This window comes from Coturnix japonica, chromosome Z (genome assembly GCF_001577835.2).
Source record: "Coturnix japonica isolate 7356 chromosome Z, Coturnix japonica 2.1, whole genome shotgun sequence".
In the NCBI taxonomy this organism is placed as follows: Eukaryota; Metazoa; Chordata; class Aves; order Galliformes; family Phasianidae; genus Coturnix; species Coturnix japonica.
In genome coordinates this window covers 42,928,552-42,950,515 of record NC_029547.1, presented here as the reverse complement: position 1 = coordinate 42,950,515, position 21,964 = coordinate 42,928,552, and the positions used below count along the sequence as shown (strand labels likewise).

The 21,964-nt window shown below is 37.5% G+C and overlaps 1 protein-coding gene across 2 annotated transcripts in view; it reads right to left on the bottom strand.

The window, feature by feature from the left end:
• Positions 1 to 921: 921 nt before the first annotated feature.
• The window catches only part of EFNA5 (ephrin A5), a 207,721-nt gene continuing 186,678 nt past the window's right edge, over positions 922 to 21,964 (bottom strand). The window contains exons 4-6 of one of the 2 annotated variants that reach the window (XM_015849467.2): positions 9,219 to 9,284; positions 8,717 to 8,797; positions 922 to 3,895 (exon numbers count right to left, since the gene is read on the bottom strand). In XM_015849467.2, coding sequence (XP_015704953.1) covers positions 3,774 to 3,895; positions 8,717 to 8,797; positions 9,219 to 9,284 — 269 coding nt within the window. In that variant the 3' untranslated portion in view covers positions 922 to 3,773. The remainder of the gene's footprint in view (positions 3,896 to 8,716; positions 8,798 to 9,218; positions 9,285 to 21,964) is intronic. The other variant, XM_032441285.1, reaches the window with a different exon arrangement.

Here is a 21,964-nt window from a genome sequence, read left to right as displayed (position 1 = left end):
TTGTAGGGAGATTTGTCTCACATCCGAGAAGCTCGAGGGCGAATGCATGGGAAAAACTCAGTGATGCCAGGCCAGAAACAGATCTGCCCATTCACAGCTCCAAATTAAAAAGGGAGGAGGGGTGGGAGGTGGGGGAGAGGAGGAAGGGCAGTAAAAGGGGAAAGAAGTGTAGAGGTTTGTATAGTAAAACTGGTGATTACAAAATCCAGGTGTAATGAAAGGCAGAGAAGAGTTAACACACTCTTCTAAATCTCTGAAAGTGACCGAGCCATTGCTCTCACAAGGCAATGGATAAAATTCAGTTTTGAGGGTAGGGGTGAGAATCAACAGGTATAAATACAACCATTTTCCTTCCATAATTATATAGGAAAGGAAACAATCTACTCATCTACTCTCAATACCTCCCAAATTTGTTTCTAGTTATTTTGGAACCAAGTATGTATATATCACACATGACACTGGCAAGATCCTTTCAGGAAACAAACAGAAACAAGAACAAAAACAAAAGCCTACTCATGGAAACAAAATCAGAAGGAGTAAAGGAAAAAACCCAAAAACCTAAATAACAACAACAGAAACCAAATGAACAGAAGAGTTGTTATATCCCCAAAGCAATTTTAGAAACAAACAGGATACAAAAGAACAAAAACCAACACAGAAACCATGGGGCTCCAACATTAGACCTTTAAACACCGAGGACAAAACACTGATCACCAAAAGTCATGTTTTCCAGGTCTTGACAATGTGAAGACTTGCAATAGATGAACGATTTCCAAAGATGAGTCCTGTATGCTGCAGTGTCATGGCCACTTGTCTCTCAGTTCTCAGCCATGATCACACTTGATGCTTCAAAGCTCTGTCTTGTAATCAATGCATGATTTTAATATCCTGAAAGTCTATTGTTCTCACTTACAAAAGACATAAGAATCAAATTAATACTTTATTATCAAACACTATATACAACAGAGGTTGCTAATAATACAGAATTTAAAGAACATAGCTTTAAGTTTTACTTGTCTTTCCTTCGCCATCCAAGTAAGTACAGTACAAAACAATATTCTAAACTAACACGAAATGTTACCTTGCCTATTAAAGGATACACAGTATCCACTAAACTGACTGATCCCTATTTTCCCTGCTTCGCATTGCAATGGCCTTGGCAGCCAGGAGTGCAGGTCATGGGGGTAAATAAGCCGCACAGGCTGGGAGAATCAGTCCCTTGGGCTTGAGAAGGGGCAGATGGAGGGAAGCAGAAAATTCTTAGAAGTTGGCACCAATATTTGCATTCAGAGCCTCCAGAGATTTGCATCCCAACACAAAACCCACCATCACTTACTGCTATGACTGGAATTGCCTGATGCCACCGTGTGCCAAACTGACAGTGTTTTGTGGTCTTCTGGCCACCCCTGGCAGCACAAGGATCTGCTTTGCAGCTGGGTCAACCAGTCAACCACACGCTGTCCCTCATCCTCCCAGCTGGGCCCTGTGATAACGTGGAGGGCTGAACTCCACATGAAACACTACAAATGAAAAGCGTCTGCTGTGGACAAGAGTACATCTCAAACTCTGACATCATGTAGAGACACAGGATGAAAAATGAAGTCACCGTTTCTACATAAGACTGGGACTGCTCCTATAACTGCCTGCAATTGCTATGAATCATTTTAATATGATTACTATCATGCAGTATTACTTGTACTCCAGTTAATAGTCCATTTGATAAGGCGCATTTTTTATTAACCTCACCTCATCCTCTTTACTTGCTACCTGAAGGAATTGTAAGTGTGCTTAACAAGCACATCAAAGTTAAAGAGCAAAAAGTACCAGCTAGTCCGTAATGGGATGGTGACTTACCTCACTGTTCAGACTCTATGTCTTTGTTCTGTGCACTTAACAAAAGAGGAAATTTCCTACATTCCTACTGTAAGCAAAGGCCCTGCAACAACAACCTTGTTGTATGATATCAGGCAGGCCCAGATTGTGGTTAAGCATGCATAAAACCTTAAATATCTTACATTTATTTCACCTTTTCCTTCTAAACTGAATAGTGGGCTGCTTACAACTTTTGTAAAGTTCTTCTTCATTAGAAAAGAAAAAAAAAATGCTCAGAAAACATTGCCCATTATTTGTACCACTCAGATTTGTTATGACAGAGGTTTTCTTCAGAATTAATAGAGAAACCCCATTTAGTTTGAACGCATTTCATGTTTTGTTTCACACTTAACGTAATTATCACAGTTTTTGTTTAGAAACGTTTTGTTTCAGTCTTTGCCTGATATTTCCTTGATTATGCTTAGCAGTTCAAATTTCATGGTAGCTCAGACAAAAATAATCCCCAACTCTTGCACTTCCTGGCAAATGACTTTTCCAAGTTCTACCTTAGCCAAGGCTCAGATTACCTAAACAGAGTCACTCCCAATTCCATCAAACAAGACAGTACCATTTCCTACTTGCATCAAGGGTTACCACTTTTCTCACGTGTTTAAATAGGACAAGCATATATACTCACTTTCAGCATAAAGTATATCTAAATAATGTATTTTCTATTCTAGTGGATTTTTAAAAAAATATTTTGTTAAGTCTTTGGGAGCCCGTCTAGTTTATCTCTGGCTGATAAACACATTTCCTCTACTCTTCAAACTGTGCTGGAAGGGGAAAAGACAAAAAATCAACACTTGAATTCGCATTCCACACTTCTTTTCTTTCCCCCCACCAAACGATGCTACTAGACCGTCCTGGCTTCTGCTACTCATGGTTTATTCCCATGACTGAGGAACTTGCAGGAGAGACAAATCAAGAGCACACTGGAGATCTTGTGTTCCAAATATGATTCCTCTGGCCACTAATGTTCTCTTTTAGCATGTATTAACACCCAGAACAGCATCTAAGGTTCTCAGCAACTAAGTCAGCGCTGGGGAAGGTCACTTTATTCTCAAAAGTGCCTCTGCATTTCAAGAAAAAAAATTTAGCACCACGGTGATTTCTTTTAAAATAAAATAACCCGGTGTGCATTATCCCCTTAAAACGAAATAACAGAGGCACTCACACCCCCAGTGAAGTTTCCTAAATCTGACCTTGCCAGCTGTGTGCTAACATTTCTAAATACTAACGTCTTTCTCTCACCAAAGACAGCATTTCTACTTGTGAGCAAAAAGGGTGTTTCAGGACAGTCCTATAAGAAACATCATCTTTCCCTTTCAGAAGTCTGCTCATTTGGAACTCCTGGAGGAAATGGTGTTGTATCTGCTCTTAATATTTCCCCTCCAGTCCTGACATGGTGATACTATGCCCTGCATGATGATCTTACAGTGTTGAATGAGAAGGCATAAATATTGTATTGGAGAGAAAAACTCTCCCAGGCTTTCATTCAGTTTGCTTATCCTCCACTGACTGTATTTGCCACTACTCTTTCTTGTCTTCATTCGGATGACACAGTGAGCTAACAGAGGTGACTTGTTAAAGGAGAATGCAGAGGAAAATAAGAATCACTAGTGTCACTATTATAGTTTGGCATTTTCATTTGGAGTCCTTTTATTTGTATGGAGGGGTTGAGAAAGTCACAGGGTAGGTAGGGATGGGTGCTGAAGCTAGTTATCCCCTTCAAATTTTTGCTGAGTTCAGGCTAAAAGGGAGAAGAAAAGGGAAAAGGGAAAAATAACGATTTGACATCTGCAAAAACAATAAAGTCCCTTTCTTGGGATGAGCAGTTAGGTGGATCTTTGATGTTCCAAGACCCTGAAATTTTCTGCGACAGGTTGCTGGAGCATACTGTGCTATAATATCAAAAGCATTGCCAGGAGGAACAATAGAGTTGCCAAAAGCTGGATGGGTATCCTCGGTGTCTGTGCCGCGTTCTCACCACGGGATGGCTCGGCTGACTCATGTACGGTATCATCTGTTCAAATAGAAAGCATACATTCCAATGAGATTTTGCATCCTTAATAAACTCTCACTGAGCCGACAACTGTAAGTAGATTTCAGTGCCTTTATGAAATAGGGCAATGAACCTTGTGCTGTCATTGACTTTCACAACCGTGTAATACCTCATTATGTAACCAACTTGGGGCCAAGTCCTGCATTTCTTACTGGCAAAACTCCCACTGAAGACCACAACAGCAGAAAGTAAGTCTGACTGCAGCAGACTGAGGAATAAAAGATTTCTCCTCTAATAAAACACAGTAGCTTCAGCTTTGGATGGCTCATTAGATAGCAATGTCAATAGTGAGGCAGCTAAATAAAAACACCTGATTTTCAGAAGGGCTTGAGGAAGAGTTGCACGTGCTTAGAATTAATTTAGGTGTTAATCCCCTCACTGAGTTAAGGATTTCAGCTTCTGAATGTGAAATGGCAGCTTGTAAGTGCAAGCACTTAGATTCTACTTTCCACTTTAGTGGAAGCATACTGCATTTTGGGGCATGCAGGAGATATGAGACAAATCTCTCTCTCTTGAAATGGAATTCCAAAGGCTAAGACAGTCTCTGATTTTCAAACACACTTCCCAAACTTTCATAGGTGGCAATTACTTTTTACAGTAGACAAAATACAGAATTAAATATGTGCTTATAAAACTAAACAAACAAACAAACAAAAAAAAAACAAAGAAAAAAAAACAAAACTGCTGAGTTGTGAAAACACTTGTTAGTGGAAGAAGAGAGTAAGAAAATAGCAGAAAATACTTAATGTATTATACTGAACAAAGATCTGTTTAATTTTAATTTTTTTTTTCAATTAAAAATCAGCCTTATAGATACAACTGGTATAATAAATGTAAGTCAGATTCAACTCCAGGGCTATTAAAGGTGTGCTACTTTTCTTTGCAAATCCTCCATATCCACAGCTATCTAATTTAAATATTTTAAGAGCAATCTGTCTGAGGCTTGCCATAAAAAGACAGCTTTGAGTTTGAATTTTCCTAGTACTAAATGAACAAATGATCTAAACCATTTTAGGAAGTGTGAAGTGGCCTCAAAATGCATTCAAAAGCTATTTTAGGGTGCTTAAGTTTCCAGGAAAATTAACAGTATCTCACTACTTAGTGTAATAAGCTTCCCCATTTTAAGAGAAGTGTTGACATACCTATGATATATCTATCTCGTAGCTCCCATCTCAACAGACTACACTGCCAGGATTACACTGGATAAGAGCTGTGCAACCCCAATTAAAGGCAGTAAGGGAAGATGGATTCACATCAACAGGATCACCACACAGCACTGCTGTAGAGTCTCTCATGCTACTTAGCTTTACTTAGGGACAAGCTCCCTTCATGCTCTTGACACCAAGCACCGAAGCAAAGTAGAGCACTCTGCAGTTATTTGGACTAACAGGCTCTTCAGCCTTAGTCCAGTTTCATTGGGGGATATACAGTAAACTGGATTAACAACCTGTCACATTTGGTTCAGCACTGATGTTACAGTTGCATCAGGCTTATCAACATCTCCTCAGTACTTCTAAGGCAAAAGTGTGAAAGGCAAGCACTGATCATTTGTGAACATTTTCACATTTGCAAGAAAGAGACAATTAAATATCTAGAAAGGGCTATTTAAAACCACTAGTTCTGGGGGTTGTCAGACCCAAAGGCTGTTCTGTATTTCACCTGTTACACTCTTGTGCTTTCGGAGCACTGCAATGGCAACAGAATACTTCACAGGAGCAGCTTCTCAATTCAAACATACTCTAAGAAGGAACAAGAAAAGGTATCCATGCCCTATTGTCAGCTCTATATCCCTTCATATACGTTGAGTCAGCTCTGCTCAGTTAGGAAGCATACTCATCACCGATGAACTAAAACTACAAGGGAAAAAGATGTGAACTGTCTTTTGCTTCCTGCATCATCGATAGAATTGCAAGGAAGTCTGAATTTGCAGCACAGAATGATAACAGTTTTGTCCTAATTACATCCATGATTCAGTACTAAAACACAATGGGGTAGAACTAGTGTAAAGCAGCAATAAATCCTAATTTTCTGTGACTCTCAGCTACTGGCACAACTGGAACACTGGCTACAGCTTAAAAAAATAAAAATAAAAAAATCAACCCACAAGCCCTAACTAAAAAGATTAATTATTAAACTAAAAATACAGAGGTCTTCTAAGATGCCATTTTTATAAGGCCATTTGTCTCAAGAGAATTCATTTTCATGTAACATTAAGGGACTACTTTCAAGAAATCATTCGGGCTTTCTGTCAATGCAGTCCCAAGGTCTCTTTGCGCTCATATATTAGAGCACACATTTCATCTGCGGTTCTGAAAATCACTTTACAAAAATGATTTTCCTTGGGGTGCAGAGCTGTAATAAGACAGAATCTTTAGTGCTTAAGGGGAAGGTCTGGGTTTATTTTAAACACTGAAGACAAGTCACAAATATGACAAAATTGATGAGTAAAATCTGGAAGGTCACTGCTAAAGACTGGGAATGCTAGCAGTAATTAGAAAATTTAATTTGACAGCCATGAATTTTCCAGATCACATAACTTTACATCACATGCTTCAGGTATAATTTTTCCAGGTATGCACAGATGCAATTTTTGTTCTAGGAACAAGAGGAGAATATAGGCATGAGCACACTTTCTTCAGTGACTTCTGAAAGATGAGTAATCTGTACAAATCAGCTTCCTACAGATTTCTGAATAAAACCAGTGAAAGTAGAGAGGTTAAAAAATCACACAAATGTTTTTTATCTTTTTCAGAAGATTGGTAGCAGTAAGTAATTTGCTGAATGTGATCCCCTGGCTTCCCCATTCACCTGTATACTGTGGGAGTAGATAGTGGCAGGCTAGGGGAGAGCACACAAGTAGAAGGTGAGCTCCAGAGGCAAGTGGATTAGTACACATTACATGCAGTGAGATCCACCAAGGCAGGAGCAAGTCTAGAGCAAGGAATGCTAGGAATGTAGGAGAGGTAACTTTTTGGTACCTGAAGTGTTTAGAACAGAAACATACTCTTTAAGGCTATTATTCTCCATAATAACATAAATGATATTTCACCCCAGTCTTCAGGATTCTACTTGCAGGACTTTGATTCACTGTTCTGTCTGCTGCATTCTAATGGTATGTTTCTGTGATGTTGTTAGCAAGATATAACCACTCAAGAGAAAGCGAATAGTACTGCAGGAAAGAATATTCACTACTATTATGCATTTATTATTCAGGTGATCTCTTTTGCAAACCAGTAACAGAAGGGATACACCTGAATTAGTTCATGTTCACCAAATCAAAAAGTGCAAAAGAGCTCACTGAGTTTCTAGATTCACGGGTTACCCAGAGATAGGGGATGATCATCCTAATGCCTCCTGTAGAAGGTGAATACTTTTAACAGAAGTGCAAATGCATATCTACTGTAAATGTGCTTTCCTTGAATAGAGATCTACTTAGAAAACATCCTTGATTCTCAAAACTATCATTTTTAGGACAGTTCCAAAAATTCCATTTAATAAAAAATAAAACAGTAGAGCACTCAAATTGGATAACTTCTGGAAGTCTTATTAATACTTTTGCCTAAATAATAGCTTCTAGGTGAAGGATTGGCAAATAATAAAGAACAAAACACCAGTAAGTTGCTTCACATGAAAGGGATATTGCTTTCTCAATAACATCAGAGAAAAAAAATAGAAATAGCTGGGTAATCTGATCTTCAGGGAATATACGACACGAGTGTCATGGGTGTATCAATTGTTTTGTGGTTTTTTTTTTTTTGTTGGTGGTATAATTTGTTTATTTAAGTGTTCATTTTAATTATTGAGGCTTGAATATAGCAATGTGTGAACAACATGTTACACACAGAAAAAACAGGCAAGAACTATTGTAAATACTTGTCTTACATACCCACTATTGTAAATACTTGTCTTACATACCCAACTAATTTTAATGTCATGAGCCATCCCATTGAAGTTGATGAGATTATTCACACCCGTAGAATTAAACACGCTCCTATCTGTCATAGACTTGAATCACAAAACCATATACATGCACTTCCCATACAGAGCCACACAGCTTGATCATGAAGGATAACACAACTTTGCCCTAGGCAGATAAGGGGCTTTGTAAAAGCAAGCATTACTCTTATTATTAAAGGCAGTGTTTTAGAGAAAGAAGAATAAATAAATAGATAAACCAACCAACCAAAAAAACCCAAGCAAAATAAAATCACCCAGATCCATATCCAGGGTATGTATTCGTATATAGCTGCATGTACAGGTGTTTACATACGTAAAAACAATACTCAGCCTAAACAAATATATATACAAATATATATAATTTCAGTGGACTGATTTCTTACTTAAACACTATCAGCTGCATGCCTGTTTCATGCACTAACATTAAATAAGGAGTGGTTCTTTACAAGTCTGTTGGCACCACAAAACAAATGAAGCATGACCATTGACTTTAAGACTTTAGGCTCAGTTACTAACATGAGTAGTCTGTCAACATGCTGGGTGTTTGGCTTGGATGGACACGTGACTTCAGGATACTGGTGAAAATTTTATTCTGGCACACACTATATTTTATTAAGCTACATCAACTCAGAAAGCAACGCTTTTCCTCCCTTGCATTAGAGAAGGAGATAGGAAATATACCACATGTAATATTAGCACTGCTAGAAACAAGCAAAAGCAGAGCAATTATACCATGCAAAGCATGCAGAGAGTAGAAGAAAAGAAGTACTCAAGCACCAGAGGGATACACGCATTTGTTAAAAGAGATTCTCTAAGCATACTAACCTGCTGGTTCTAATGAATTTTCTACTTTGTCGTTAACATCGAAAACACGATCATGAACACCTATAGTTTTCATACAGCTGTCTATAACAAAAATAGAGATAACAGCCAAATATGTTAGTGAGACACCCTTAAACTCTGCACTTTCTGTTTTTTTTTTTTCTATCTTTTTTTTCTCTCTATGTACTGTATATAATTAAGCATATTTATGTTTTATAGTCTATGGCACTTATCCAAATGCCAGTCCTCCATTGGTACAACAGTTTAAGAAACAACAAGTTAGCAATTGCCATGAAATTAAAACATAGCTTTATGAAAAATGCTAAGGAAATACCGTGAAAACAATAACACAAATGCTGCTGTACAGAACAGATACACAAGATTTAACAGTAATAAAATAAAATAAAATAATAATAATAATAAAAAAAATACTGCTGTTAACCAGACCACACAGTAAAGCATGCGCCACAAAGCCACCCTCAAAAGCTTATTCTAAGGAACTTACTTGCTGGTCGCACAAAGACCTTAAGCTTTAGACAGGATCTCCTTCCATTATCTGGGATCGCAGAAGCTGTAAATGAAGAAAAACGAGAGAAGTGGAAGAGTAAGAGAAAATGCATATGATTCTTTGTCCTGCAGTCAAACATCCCTTATCATCCCTTCATTCGAAGAGCTGGCTACATTTCAGCCTCTGCAGGTAAGTATTTCAAGTGTGTAAAGTAGCCAGATAAGACAAAGGCAGTGAGAGAACTGCAGATTTTATTCTAATCCCTTTTTCGATTATTTTTCATGAAAGAAGTGAAGTAAATGATATTCACAATGTTTCATTATCTCCTTTCACCTTTTCACACCTTTTTCTCAAGAGATAGTTTAATACAGTTTCTGCTGTAATGCATGTGTCTACTTTGAAAAATTACACTTGAGAATAATTAAGATCACTTTCTAGAAAGCTAGTCCTGAAATGGAAGGCATAGACTTCAGCAACTCAAAAAGGAATGAAGGAAAACTGACAAAATGATGCTGAAGTTGACAATGTTAAAAATATAAATACAGACCCACTTCCACTGAAGTAAAAATACACACCATTAAATACATCTATTAAATTCCACCACAAAATTAGACTCTGTATTCTTTCAATATGTGCACCTTTGTTGAGAAAATCTATATTTTGTTCCACTTAAAATATGGTTCCCTGTGTTAACAAACATTCTCAAACCATTCCTCATTTTCTCCTCCCCCATCTCTGCAATTCAACATATCTCTTTGGAAGAATACTTACTGAATGAGGAGGAAAAAAAAAAAAATGGGGATAAACAATATGCATACCACTACATGAAGGTTCACATATATAATATATTACCATTATCACCTACTATTTCCCAGGAACAGCTGCTGCTGTGAAAACTTCCTTTTGGGATACACACTTGCCTTAAAATTCGTAATCACAAGCAAACATAGAAAGCTACTTGACTTGGGCATGCAAATTTTTGCTTGTGAAAGAACATCTTTGGATATGTTATTTCAGTCCTGGAAAATCTTCAAAAGCAATACCTGAAAACACTGCCTGAAGTAGCTGAAGTTATTTTTATTCCATTGTGTAGTCTCGTCCATCAAATAAGACACCGGGGCACAACTAGTTGCTTTTTGTAGAAAACTGAAATTATTGGAAGCTTTCTGGATTTATGGAAGATGATTGGGCCAATAAGATGTTTGTTTTGTTTATTGCTGCTGCTGCTTCTTCTCTCTCTCTTTTTTTTTTTTTTTAATTACATTTCACTGAAAAATAGCTGAAATCATTCACATAAAGACATATGAACACACACTCTTTGTCTACATGCCAAACTCAAGACTGAAGAGATTCTCAAATAACTTTAAATGAATTTCCTTAGACTTTGATGATATGTTTCCAAGGCAGGCATCAGCTTTTTCCTACCAAGAAGAACTAGCAAATTCAGTAGGAACACAAATAAAAGGAGCACAGTAAAAGTCAAATAGAGCTAATGCTTTTGTTCTGCACCTGTTGGGAAGTGCTTGAAAAATTGTTTCCTTCTTTTAATCAAAAGACAAAAGTGTGTAGAAATGATGCTCCCCCCTTCAAAATGACAAGCAGTTAAGAAGTGTTAACAGCTGGCTTTGCTGTAGGCTCTTACTAAATCAAAGTCAGAAAAACTCCCTCTACTGACATTTATGGTAACTGGTGTGTTATTTAGGGCACAATATTTGAACTCTGTGGTTACATTCAGGAAATTGTGTCCTTTCCATGGCCCTCACTGAGTATATGCAACTGGCTGAATGCTTTGCTCAGACTAAACAGGCACTTGTTGATTTCTCAAAAGATAAGTATTCTATTATTACCATATTACTAACATAAAGGTGGATATAACACTTCCGATATTGGTCAAAACAGAAAATATACAGTGATTTTAACATAAACAGCTCTTCTTGCTAAGAATTTCAGAGGTGCATCAGGATCCACATTTATTCAAAGGCACATTATAAGTTTGATGTTTACATGCTACTACTTACATCATCCACAAAATAAACATGTTTGGGCTCACTGGTGTTTATCAGAACACATTGTTAGCACTAGCACTGACTAGCTATGATAGCTAGGACCAAATAATAGTCCACCCAAAAAAAGAAAATGAGTGCTATATCTAAAGTTTACACGTGTTTGCAATAGTTGTACGTACTTAAGAGTGAACAGGAGCTGGTGATTAGCCATGTTCTATGGGAGAAAATTTCTAAATCTGCCCTCTACTTACACTTCCTTCTTCTACCATTCCTTACATAGCTTTGCATAGAATGTGCTGTATCACGAACTACAGTCCTACGGCAATCCTATCAGCTGCATTTAATTCATCATCCTTAAAACTGATGCACTTTTAATGTTAAGTATGATAATGTGCTTTTTTCTTCTCTTAGGAAATTATGTACTCTAAGTGATTTATGAAAAATGGTAAGTAATAAAACTCAAAAGACTCCTCTTCAGCCACAGTGTTTTACTCCTTCAGAGGGAATAATAATAATTAAGAAAAAAGACATTTTGTTCTGCTCTCACATCTGCCTCAGTGACCAAGTACAGGATGATGAAGAGCGCAACCTCTTCAGCCTTCCTGAGAAATTTAAGACCTGTCTGCTAAGCTGGGTGACTGCAATACCTTTTTTTATTTCCTCCCTTCTCTTTTTCATCTTAAAACAGAAACAATGACAATTTGTACTATTTCCCATAAGTCCAGATGTATCACTCACACAGCAGAGTCAGGCTTGCTAATGTCATCAATCCTGCCCTCTCACACACTGCAGTTTGTCAGTATTGTTCTGTTCTCTTCCCTGTTTTGATTATTTTGCACTATTTTCACCACTGTCCTATGAAAACCCTGACTCTTAGATTATGGCATCCAATTTATAATGCCAACAGCTAGGGGTTTTTTTTATTCCTCTTTCAGCAGCAAGCTCAATATCTTTTATTTTTCCCTGAATTTTAGGCACATTACACTTGCACTCTACTAAGGAAAGCCAGGAGTGCTCATTAAATGTGCTTTTTCGTACCTAATGCCTTGAAGCTTAAACCCAAGTTGAAGTATAAAGTCCTATTCTTCTACATAAAAGTAGCTTTAATGACAAACTTTTGCTAAAGAGCACAAAACTCCCAATCAGGGTGACCCACTGGCCAACATTTTGATTAACAGCTACAGAGAAAACACCAAATGACCAAAACAACACATAGGAAGGGATAAGCTACACATATTAGCATATCACTGAAAAAAAACACGTGTGTTTTTTTGTTGTTTTTTTTTTCTGGAAGAAAAAGAAAGTAATGATGTAGCTAGGATCTCACAAAAACTGATGCTTTAAAGGAAAATTCAAGGATCAGTTCAAACTGAAAAATTCAAGTCTTTACTTCTAGACCTAAGGTCAGGCCTATTAGTATTAGCAGAATGTTCAGCGGTTTTAAGGCGCTTCACTTTCCAAGAATGATGGGTTTCCAATGCAATGGAGTCTGGTAAATTCCCTACAACTCTTGCATGCTTGCAAGAGTGAAATATTTCTGGTTGCTGTAAAGTAGAAAGAAACAGCCCTTTGCCTGCTGGGGTCTGTTGAAGTTCCTTTTCAGCAAAACGTCTTGCTGCTGTTGTTATATTCCATTGAAATTAGCTATGCTACAAGAAAATGTCCTTTCTTCACCTATACAAAAAGAAATGTCATTCCCATCTCTGCACAAAACCAAGTTAGCCTCTAACCCTTTTAAAGGTGATATTAGCTATAAAATAGAAGCCAGCTCTGAGAATAAGAAATCTCTGATGCTAATGGAAACTGTCCCAAGTAACATTTTCTCCTTCAAAAACTGAAATTTCTAAAGGGGGGGGAGGGGGGGGGGGGGGGGGAGGAAGGGAGGAAGGCAAATGAAATTTTGCTCCACAACAAAAATAATCCTTTCAGAAAATACCCCTTATAAGAAACAGAAGAGGTTATATCCTCTTTTCTCGATGAATGATACAAGAATCGAAAAGGTCTGACTAGTTTAGTTTGTGTCAGTAAGAATGACAAAGAAAAACAGAAGAACTCTGCAGTGTTGCTAGTTCCTATGAATTCATTCTAATTCCTATGATCTTTCACTCCCTCTACCCTAATGGCAACTTCATGAGAATCTCCTGTATCTGCCTTATCACATCTTACACTTCATGATTACATACAGTCTTGGATAGGAGGAGTGCACTGTAAAAATCTCCCAGAAATCATTATATATGTGAAAACACCCCAGTAATTATAAAAATTTCATGATTTAGAAGAAATTCAAGTCATGATCTCAGTATTCTTGCAATGAAAATTCTATGTTCATCAGTTAAAATAGAAAAAAGTACACAGACTGAAGTACAGCACATTGGAGTAGAGCCAAGCTGAAACCGAAAATGGCAGTAAATGATAAATTAGAATAGAAAATTTCTTTTCTCTGAACTGGCTACCACTTTTATACCCTGTAAGGAAAGGGAGTGAAGAAAATTATTCCCGCCGCATCTAGAGCCAAACCATAAATATTTCAGTATTTGTTAGCTATATTTAAATGTGGAAAAAAAAAATCTGTCTCCCTTCATCCCACTCACTTCCAAGCAGTTTTCTGCTACAAATCACATGGTACAACACTAATATATTAGATATAATTAAAAAATAAAGTCTTTCTCAGGCCAATAAGGCTTAACAGTTATTCAATAACTACCGGGGACCCACAGACAGAAAACAAAAAGCAATATATGTAGAAAAGTGTTGGTTATTTTTTTCCTGGCAACAGATTTTCAGTTAAATTGTTATGTCAAGCTGTAAAATATCTTTAAAGGAATCACCAAGATGTGACCTAATCAGGTTACAAAGCAGGCTAAAAAAAAAAAAAAAAAAAAAAAAAAAAGGCCCAAAAAAGAAAAGGGAAAAGGTACGGAAATTTTAAAAGTAATGTGGTTATCAGTACCTGCTATTCATGTTACAAAAGCCACACATAACAGGTTTCTTTCTTGAGACAGCTGGTAGTTTGGTGGCACCAATCTAAGGCTCACTTTCTACCTGAAGAGCAAGTTACTTGGATGCCACGTGTAAAAAATGTCTCAACCATCCTATTTACTGATATTCACATTTAATCAGCAGTTTTCTCTGCTTGTCTCCTCACTCATTCTTAGCTTTCTAATTATAACATCGCACCTTTTACCGAAATGCAAGTGCTGATATAAAAAATTAATTCATGAGTGCAATTCAAAACCTCATTTAACATTACAAATATAGTTAATATTCAAGCCACAACCCGCTGTGGGCCCTATTAGACAGCAAAACTGGAACCATTCAGTGTACAAATAATGCTTCATTTATCTAAGTCACTCAGATGGCACCTTCATTTTAGTACAGGGGTTATGCTGGCAAAGGAGTATAATTTCTCTCACTATTTTGTTCTTCACGTTTCAATTACCAGTTCACTTGGAATGTTCTTTGAAGGATTATAAACAGTGCCTGTGAAAAACTGTGGAGATAAGGCTGTTCATTTCTCTCTATATTTTTGAAAGCTGTGATTTCTGTCAGTTTCTCCTTAAGTGAATGTTTTATTTATTCTACTTTTTCCTAAGATAACCAATAAACTGTGTTGGTCTGCTTGTAGAGAAGACCTGAGAGATCTCGCTGAAATCTCTTCTCAGTTTCTTGCAGATGGACTCCTAGCAGCATCATCTGTGTGCTGTACAAATTCCTATCAGTGATATGTGCTTCCAAACCACAAGCACCAAACAGAAATATTGGTGAAGTTGACAGAGAATTAATTTTGAGCTCTTCCCCAGCGCACTAAAAGGGATTCCATATGCACACAGCAAGACCAGACACTTAACACTGACTGCCCAATGAAAAGGACTGCACTTGCAGCTTTTGTCATCACCACTAAGAGAGAACCTGCAACAACCCCAAAGACAGGATGCTGTCTGCTGTAAAGCAGAAACTCATGTTTATGCAGCCCTTCCACTCTCTTTGTCTAGTATGCTACAGACAATCTCCTCAGGAGAAAACATTTACAGCTGTGATATGCCTCCAGCCCTTTAAGGCACAATACCACCCCCATTATTCAAATCCAATATCCATGTAACCTTATGTAACCTGCAAATCATAATTCCACCAACTAGCAGTGTTTTAGCATTCAATATCCTGTGTCAGCTATGGAGCTTAAGAAAGTTTTATTTTTAAGAACAGTCGTCTGCTCCTTTCTTTGTAAAGAAATGAGTATGTGTGAGGGCATTAAAAATGCAGTTTTCTATTATGTTTGCCACAGGCAATATTTCTCAATTTGTGCAAGTGAAAAGAAAAAGTAGCCTATTAGTTGTTAGAAGAGCTGAGCCTTTCCCCTGTAGGTTTTCATGTGATTTACCATACAACACAAATGTATGCAAATTAGCCAGGTAAATGCAGAATTAGTTATTAATATTCTTCTCACTGTGTAGATTGAAAAAAAAGTTACAAATTTGCATAAACGGTACAACTGAAAAAGTCAGCTAGAATTTAATGAATCAATAAAACACTCCTTTGTGCGCATACATAAAGTCAGACACATATGTAGGGACAGCAAAGGGGACTTCAAATTTATTAATTAAAAGAGAAGCTATCTGGAAGGATTTACAGATTATCTTCTCCATGTGAGTGTTAAAACTGAAAATCAAACACAGATAACAGAAGTGCTATAGAAATCCCGGACTCCTCAGTCCATGAGTTTAACTAAAGAAAGGGTTATCTGCCTATCTGTTCTTCATTCCAACATACTTGCAAAGCTTTGTTCTGATAGTATAAACATGACTTAAGTCTGGGAAGATTTAAATATCGAGCATCCATGACTTACTCATTCAGCAGATGTAACAACTGAACCCACTTCATGAGTAAATTATGACTAAATTTATTTGAATATTTGCCACTGCCACATGTCTTGTCTGCCATCTCTCTGTATTTAGCCATCACAAAATGAAATAGCAGAAAAAAGAAAATTACATAGTATGTTAAAAACTCAGAAATCTCAAGCTGTCAGAGAGATAATCTCACCCAGAAATAAACTTTATCTAGACTGTGATTAATAATTAGAAAATAAGAAAAAAAAAAACAACCTACTAGAGAAAATAAATACATAAGCAAACACAAGGCCATAGCTAGTACTTATTGCTTACGGCTTAACAGATGCAAAAATACTACAATACTAGTGTTTGCAAATGAAGCTTTGAAATCAAATGTATTACAAGGGTACATAAATGAACATTATGTTTTACTCCTTTCTTCCTGCTCAACTGCATCTACACAAAATGAAGCTAAAAGCAACCATGCCATGTTTCTGTACTCATACCTGTGTACGGATACATGCACACACATGCAGGGAGGGATGTTCTGAATTTTATAAAAAAATATAAATTCCAAAGGGTACAGCAATGGAGAAAGACCCAGCAAAAGCTACATGCACAACTAACATGAAATACTGCTTTTATTTTCTAATGTCCTATGATTAATTCAGTCTACATTTGCACTAGTATAGAAATACCAGATTATTATGGCTTATAACATAAGTGACTGTATATTTTAAATACCCTAAAAGTAGCCTAGCAAATGGAAATGACTTGTCAGATAAATGCTATTTTAGTGAGTTCTTAGAAGAAAGTAATACACAGTTTCTGTGTCAGCATTTAATGCTGAATCAACTGTCCCACTGCAACCGCTTAGCCAAGAACAACATATTTTTTTCTTGTAGTTTATAATCCACTGCAGCTTATATATCTGGTTGAAGGCAGCAAAGACCGAAAGTAAATTTCATATAAAAGCAAACAAACAAACAAACAAACAAACAGAGTAGATATCAAATCCAGCATGAAAAGTGGTGTAAACCATGTTATTTCCAGTTTAATTAATTATTAACATTCTGTTGTAAATTAAACCATCTGGCCAGTATTTTTTTCTTTTAGGGGACTTAGCATGGCCTAGCCCTCTATGCATTTCCCTAAAAGGGCCCTTAGCTGCTCCAGATTTAATGATAGGACTTATTTTTCACTGGCCTGGCTGATGTACTTGAGTCAGAACTTTGGTGAGGCCCAGGTCCAGCCCTTCACAACCCTGGATACCAGAGCTGAGCAGAAGCTGAAGGCTCAGCCAAGGCAGTCAGAACCAGTTTGCAGCCAGTCCAGATGCTTATTACAGTCATGCTATTATCTGTCCTACCAAGCTTCACTGTCCAGTTGAGTTCAGGAAAACACAAAATGATCACAATGTGGCGCACTCTATATACTTCACAACAGGAGAATAACAAAGCACACATTTCAGCTGGGGAAAAAAAAAAAAAAAAAAAGAAAAAGAAAGAAAGAAACCCACAAACCTGTCTGAGGCTCCCCTCTGAACAAAACCCTGGACCAACACAAGAACCTACCTCAGTAATGCTTTGCAAAGACTATTTTTTTCTTTCATAAAAGTAGAAACAGTTACATTTGTTTATGAAGTGGGGCAAAGTGGTTATTTAACTGCAGTCTGGGTTTCCCAGTGAATCCGTCTTGCGGCTGCCATGTTTCTCCTCATTAAAGAACAAACAAAGCTCAGTTGGAAATAAATGAAAGGCATATCCTACTTTGAATGGACTTTTACTTGCACAAAGCTCCCGTGAAATATAAGGAAGGAGAGCTGAAGAATAGATTGTACCTGTTGACGCATTTACTTTCTTTCCTATAAGAAAGTTTCTCTTTCATAAATGCAAACTCCTTTACATACAATAAAATAAGGGCTACGTTTTCCACACTAGCACAATATAGATAGCTGATGTCATACTTTTCTATTGCAATAAACCAACACAATTATTAACTGGAATGAAAGAAAAAACACATTGGATCTCATTATTGTTTTCAATGGCATTAACAAAAACAAACACAGTTATTGTACAACATTAAGACTGTATTAAAGTAAATTGCTAATAAAACAAGTTAATACTATTGAATAGAGCACTTAAGAGAACAAGATATCCTCATCATACTTTTCCTAGGCACTTCGGTGCTTTGATTTTCCCTTGGTATCACTAGAAATAAAATGTTTTTCTTCAAGCAGGCTATCCATTTTGCTAATTTCCATCTCTAAGAACTAGACATAAGTAAATCCTTTGAAGAGACATTATAGCCTTGTTAGTAATTACCTCCTCTTTTTGATCTTTAAAGCAACATGTTCACCCACATGGAATTTGTGGGTATTGTATCATGTTACTAAACCTCATATACTTTAATGGACTTCATATTACCCATGTCTAGCTTTACCACTGCTGACACTATAATTAAAGCTGAGATGAGCATTCCATTCTATTTCATTTTCATGGGCTTGCCAGCACCTTTAAAATATTTAGAAACATTTCCAGCTTCCTTGTGCTATCCTTGTTGATTCTGTCAGTTTATAAAAATAAAGAAGTAATTATGAATGCTGCATTGTGCTAGGAGTGTGACAAGCGCAAGGACTTGAAGTTACTTCTGCTGAGTCACCCAATCAAAGCAACAAAATTCTTTGTTTATGTCTTTCTCATGGATGGGGAAGTGGGGACAGACATAAAGGCAGGAAGACACCTACAAGAAGCTGCCGTAGGCTGAAGGGAAATTTGGAAAAAAAGCACAGACCGTGGGCTGTATTTTGTTATTATTTAAAATGAAGAGGAACAGTGAGAATAATGCAGGTTTGAACGTGTTTGAGTACACATGCATGTCTGAAACTATGCAGAAGCACTGCTTACAGAGAATACCATTGCTCAACATCTTTCTGAAGGCGCTTTCCTGTTGGCAAAGGTCTAACAACAGCTTGGCAGAGCTTTCGCAAAAAAATGCCTGTATATGCAGAGTTGGCTTTTACAGAGATAAATCCAAATTTGAGCAGGATTAAAAACAGATATTAAGAAGAAAAGGTCAAATTTGTAAGCACATGATAGTCCACTGTAACTCAAGCCTGTTTTTGGCAAATAAATATTCTCAGGGCAGAGATCTTCCATTTCAGTACACCAACTATACAGGGTTCAAGGTTGTGACAAGGGTACTAAAAAAAATAAGAGATGCAAGCACTACATTAATAATAGGTCATCTTTATAAGGTGAACTGGCCTTTTGTTCAAATCATACAGAGGGACTACTGAACTCCACTATGTGAGAAAGAAAATTGTCTGCTAGCCCTTAAAAAGATTTCTTTAGCCTTTGGACTCGCCAGCTACACCTCAAAACACTCGGGAACACATTAAGCTGAATTCTTCTTTTTAACTGACATTTGTATAGTACATCAGGCTGTAGCAGTCTTTTAGCTTCCAGTCCACTGCTTCATTCTTTCACTTATTTGGTTGGCATTCATTGCCACAGGTCACACACATGCTCCAAAACATGCATTTGAAAAAGCCTACCTACATAAGTGTTGCTGCTGCCTCATCAAAGAAAGCTTCTTCCTCATCAGGAATAAGAGTGTCTGACCTATACTGGAAAAGGACTGCAGAGTGTCATAACTATGACTGTGGGAAAGTTTGAAATGCCCATGTGACTGCTAACTTTTCATTTTTCTCTGCCACAAATCACTTCCTTCTGAGCTATTTTTTTTCTTAAATTAATGTATACCACAGGATGTTTAGCCCTTTTTCCAGTGATCACTCCCAGCTGAACTCAAAATTAGATATGTATGTGTTTATTCTTCCATAAATGGGATTCAAAACCCTATGTGGTTTGGAAACCAGCTCCTAAAAGCAGCGAGTACCTCATCAGACTGCTGAGCAGTACAGGTACCTCACAATCTTTTATTTTCTAGACTGTTGCAACATTAGCTCCTTCAGAACAGAAGCATTTCTTGACTGCTCTTCCAGGAAAGTCAAGATAAAGTCAAAAGTTTGACACTGAGTTTTCCCAAGCAGCCTCTTGTCTCTATTTTTTACCCAGTACTTTCTGATCTTATCTGGCATCTCCTCACCAGAAGCTTGCTCCTCTACTTTGCTGACCAGCAAAGAACTTGCATTAATTCAAGTTGTGAGCAGCTTCAAATGGTGCCTCCTACATGCATCTAGGAATATAGATACATATAGAATACATGGGATAACATGAAAACATTTAGTTGACACCTTCTTCCTGACACTTGTTTCACTTTAAAGAGGTGGACAAAACCTCCATCAAATTCACTACTCTTAATCATACAGCACCCATCACCGCTCCATTTAAGTGCCTAACCTGGTACCTTTACACCCCTATCAGTAAGTATCTCAAGCCTGCTCACACTACAGCAATCCTGTTAGCAAAGAGCATAACCTTTCCATTTGCTGTTACTAGGGGGATCTGCTTATATTTGTATCTCAGTCTCTTGATAACCCATGTTTGAAATATCTGCGTTAGATGCAGTTCTGGCACCTGCATAAAGTTGCATGCTCCTGCATGCCAGGTTCGTCTTTCCTTCACATTCAAAAGTGGGGTCAGTGTACTGTGTTTCTCCACAGAAGCTTGGATACAATCCCATTTATCTTGGCTAGGAATTGAGACACTGCAAATGCAGGTATTTATTCCTTAACTTACTGCAGTGAAACAGCGTTCAAAAAAACTCCCAGCCAAATATAACAGAAAACAACAGTCTGAGACCAAACATCTTGCTTTTGGATTGAGGGCAATCAACAAATCTGCAACTACACGTGTGTTCGACACACGTGCCTACAGCTTGCCTGTGCCTCGGGCACTGCACGCCTGGGAGCATGGGGGCAATAAGGTGGATTTCAAGCCAGGACAAAAGCAAACCTGCGTCCATCCCGTATTCTCTTTCTGGAGCTGTACAGAGCCAGAAGCAAACAAAGATCCTTCCCATTCTGTGTTAATTTTCAAGATCTCTGTGAACTTGCAGTTTACCTTCTAGGGGTCACTGGATAATCTGTTTTTTAGCCAAGTAAGAGTGCTAGTGGTACACTCCCACATTTTTCTGTTCTCCCTTTGTGAAATATCCTGCAGAGACAAGAACATTTTTTTTCCTTAGATCAAGCTGGATGTTTTTTTGAAAGCCTACGAGGTGTGTAATCAAAGCTGGCACTGGAGCATCCTAATTACGAAACTCAGCAAGGAACTTTCGCACACATTTTGTGGACTTCAGATTTCCCATTCACAGAACCTTCTTGCTGAGAAAGACAAAATCATGAAAAAAGTTCAGGAAACAGAAAGCAGACCGGCTGTAAATAATTTTTTTACTTTTGCCTTTTAAAACCAAAATAATGATTTTTAAAAAAAAGAAAAAAAGAAAAAAAGAAAAAAGGAAAGAACTGACCCTGTATTTGTAACATGTCACTCCATTTTTGTTTGAGAAAACATCCTGAACTCCTCAGGAGGAGGACTGCTGACATGGGAGGCAGAGGGGGAGATGAAGGTCTATGATTTGTTTTGCTTTTTTCAGAAAAATGTGAATCTTGAAACAGAGCTGTGGAAAAATATCAGTCTTGAAGCACTATCAGTGCTGGCTGCTTTCTGCTGAGCTGAAGTGACCATTTTCAGATCCTTTCAATCTGTGGTGAAAAGATCATTACCATGCTACTCCCAGGAAGTCAGTCCTCCTGCAAGTGAGCTTCTTTGTTATGAATATGGAACAGATGGAACCAAATCTATCTGCTCTGTAGGAACAAAAACACTTACAACCTAGCTCTCTCTATTAAAGACTCTACTTAGCTCCTTTATACCACTGGCTTTCTGTGCACTGCTGTGAGGTTTTGACTTTATAGAAAAAGGCACTTCATAAAAGCAAT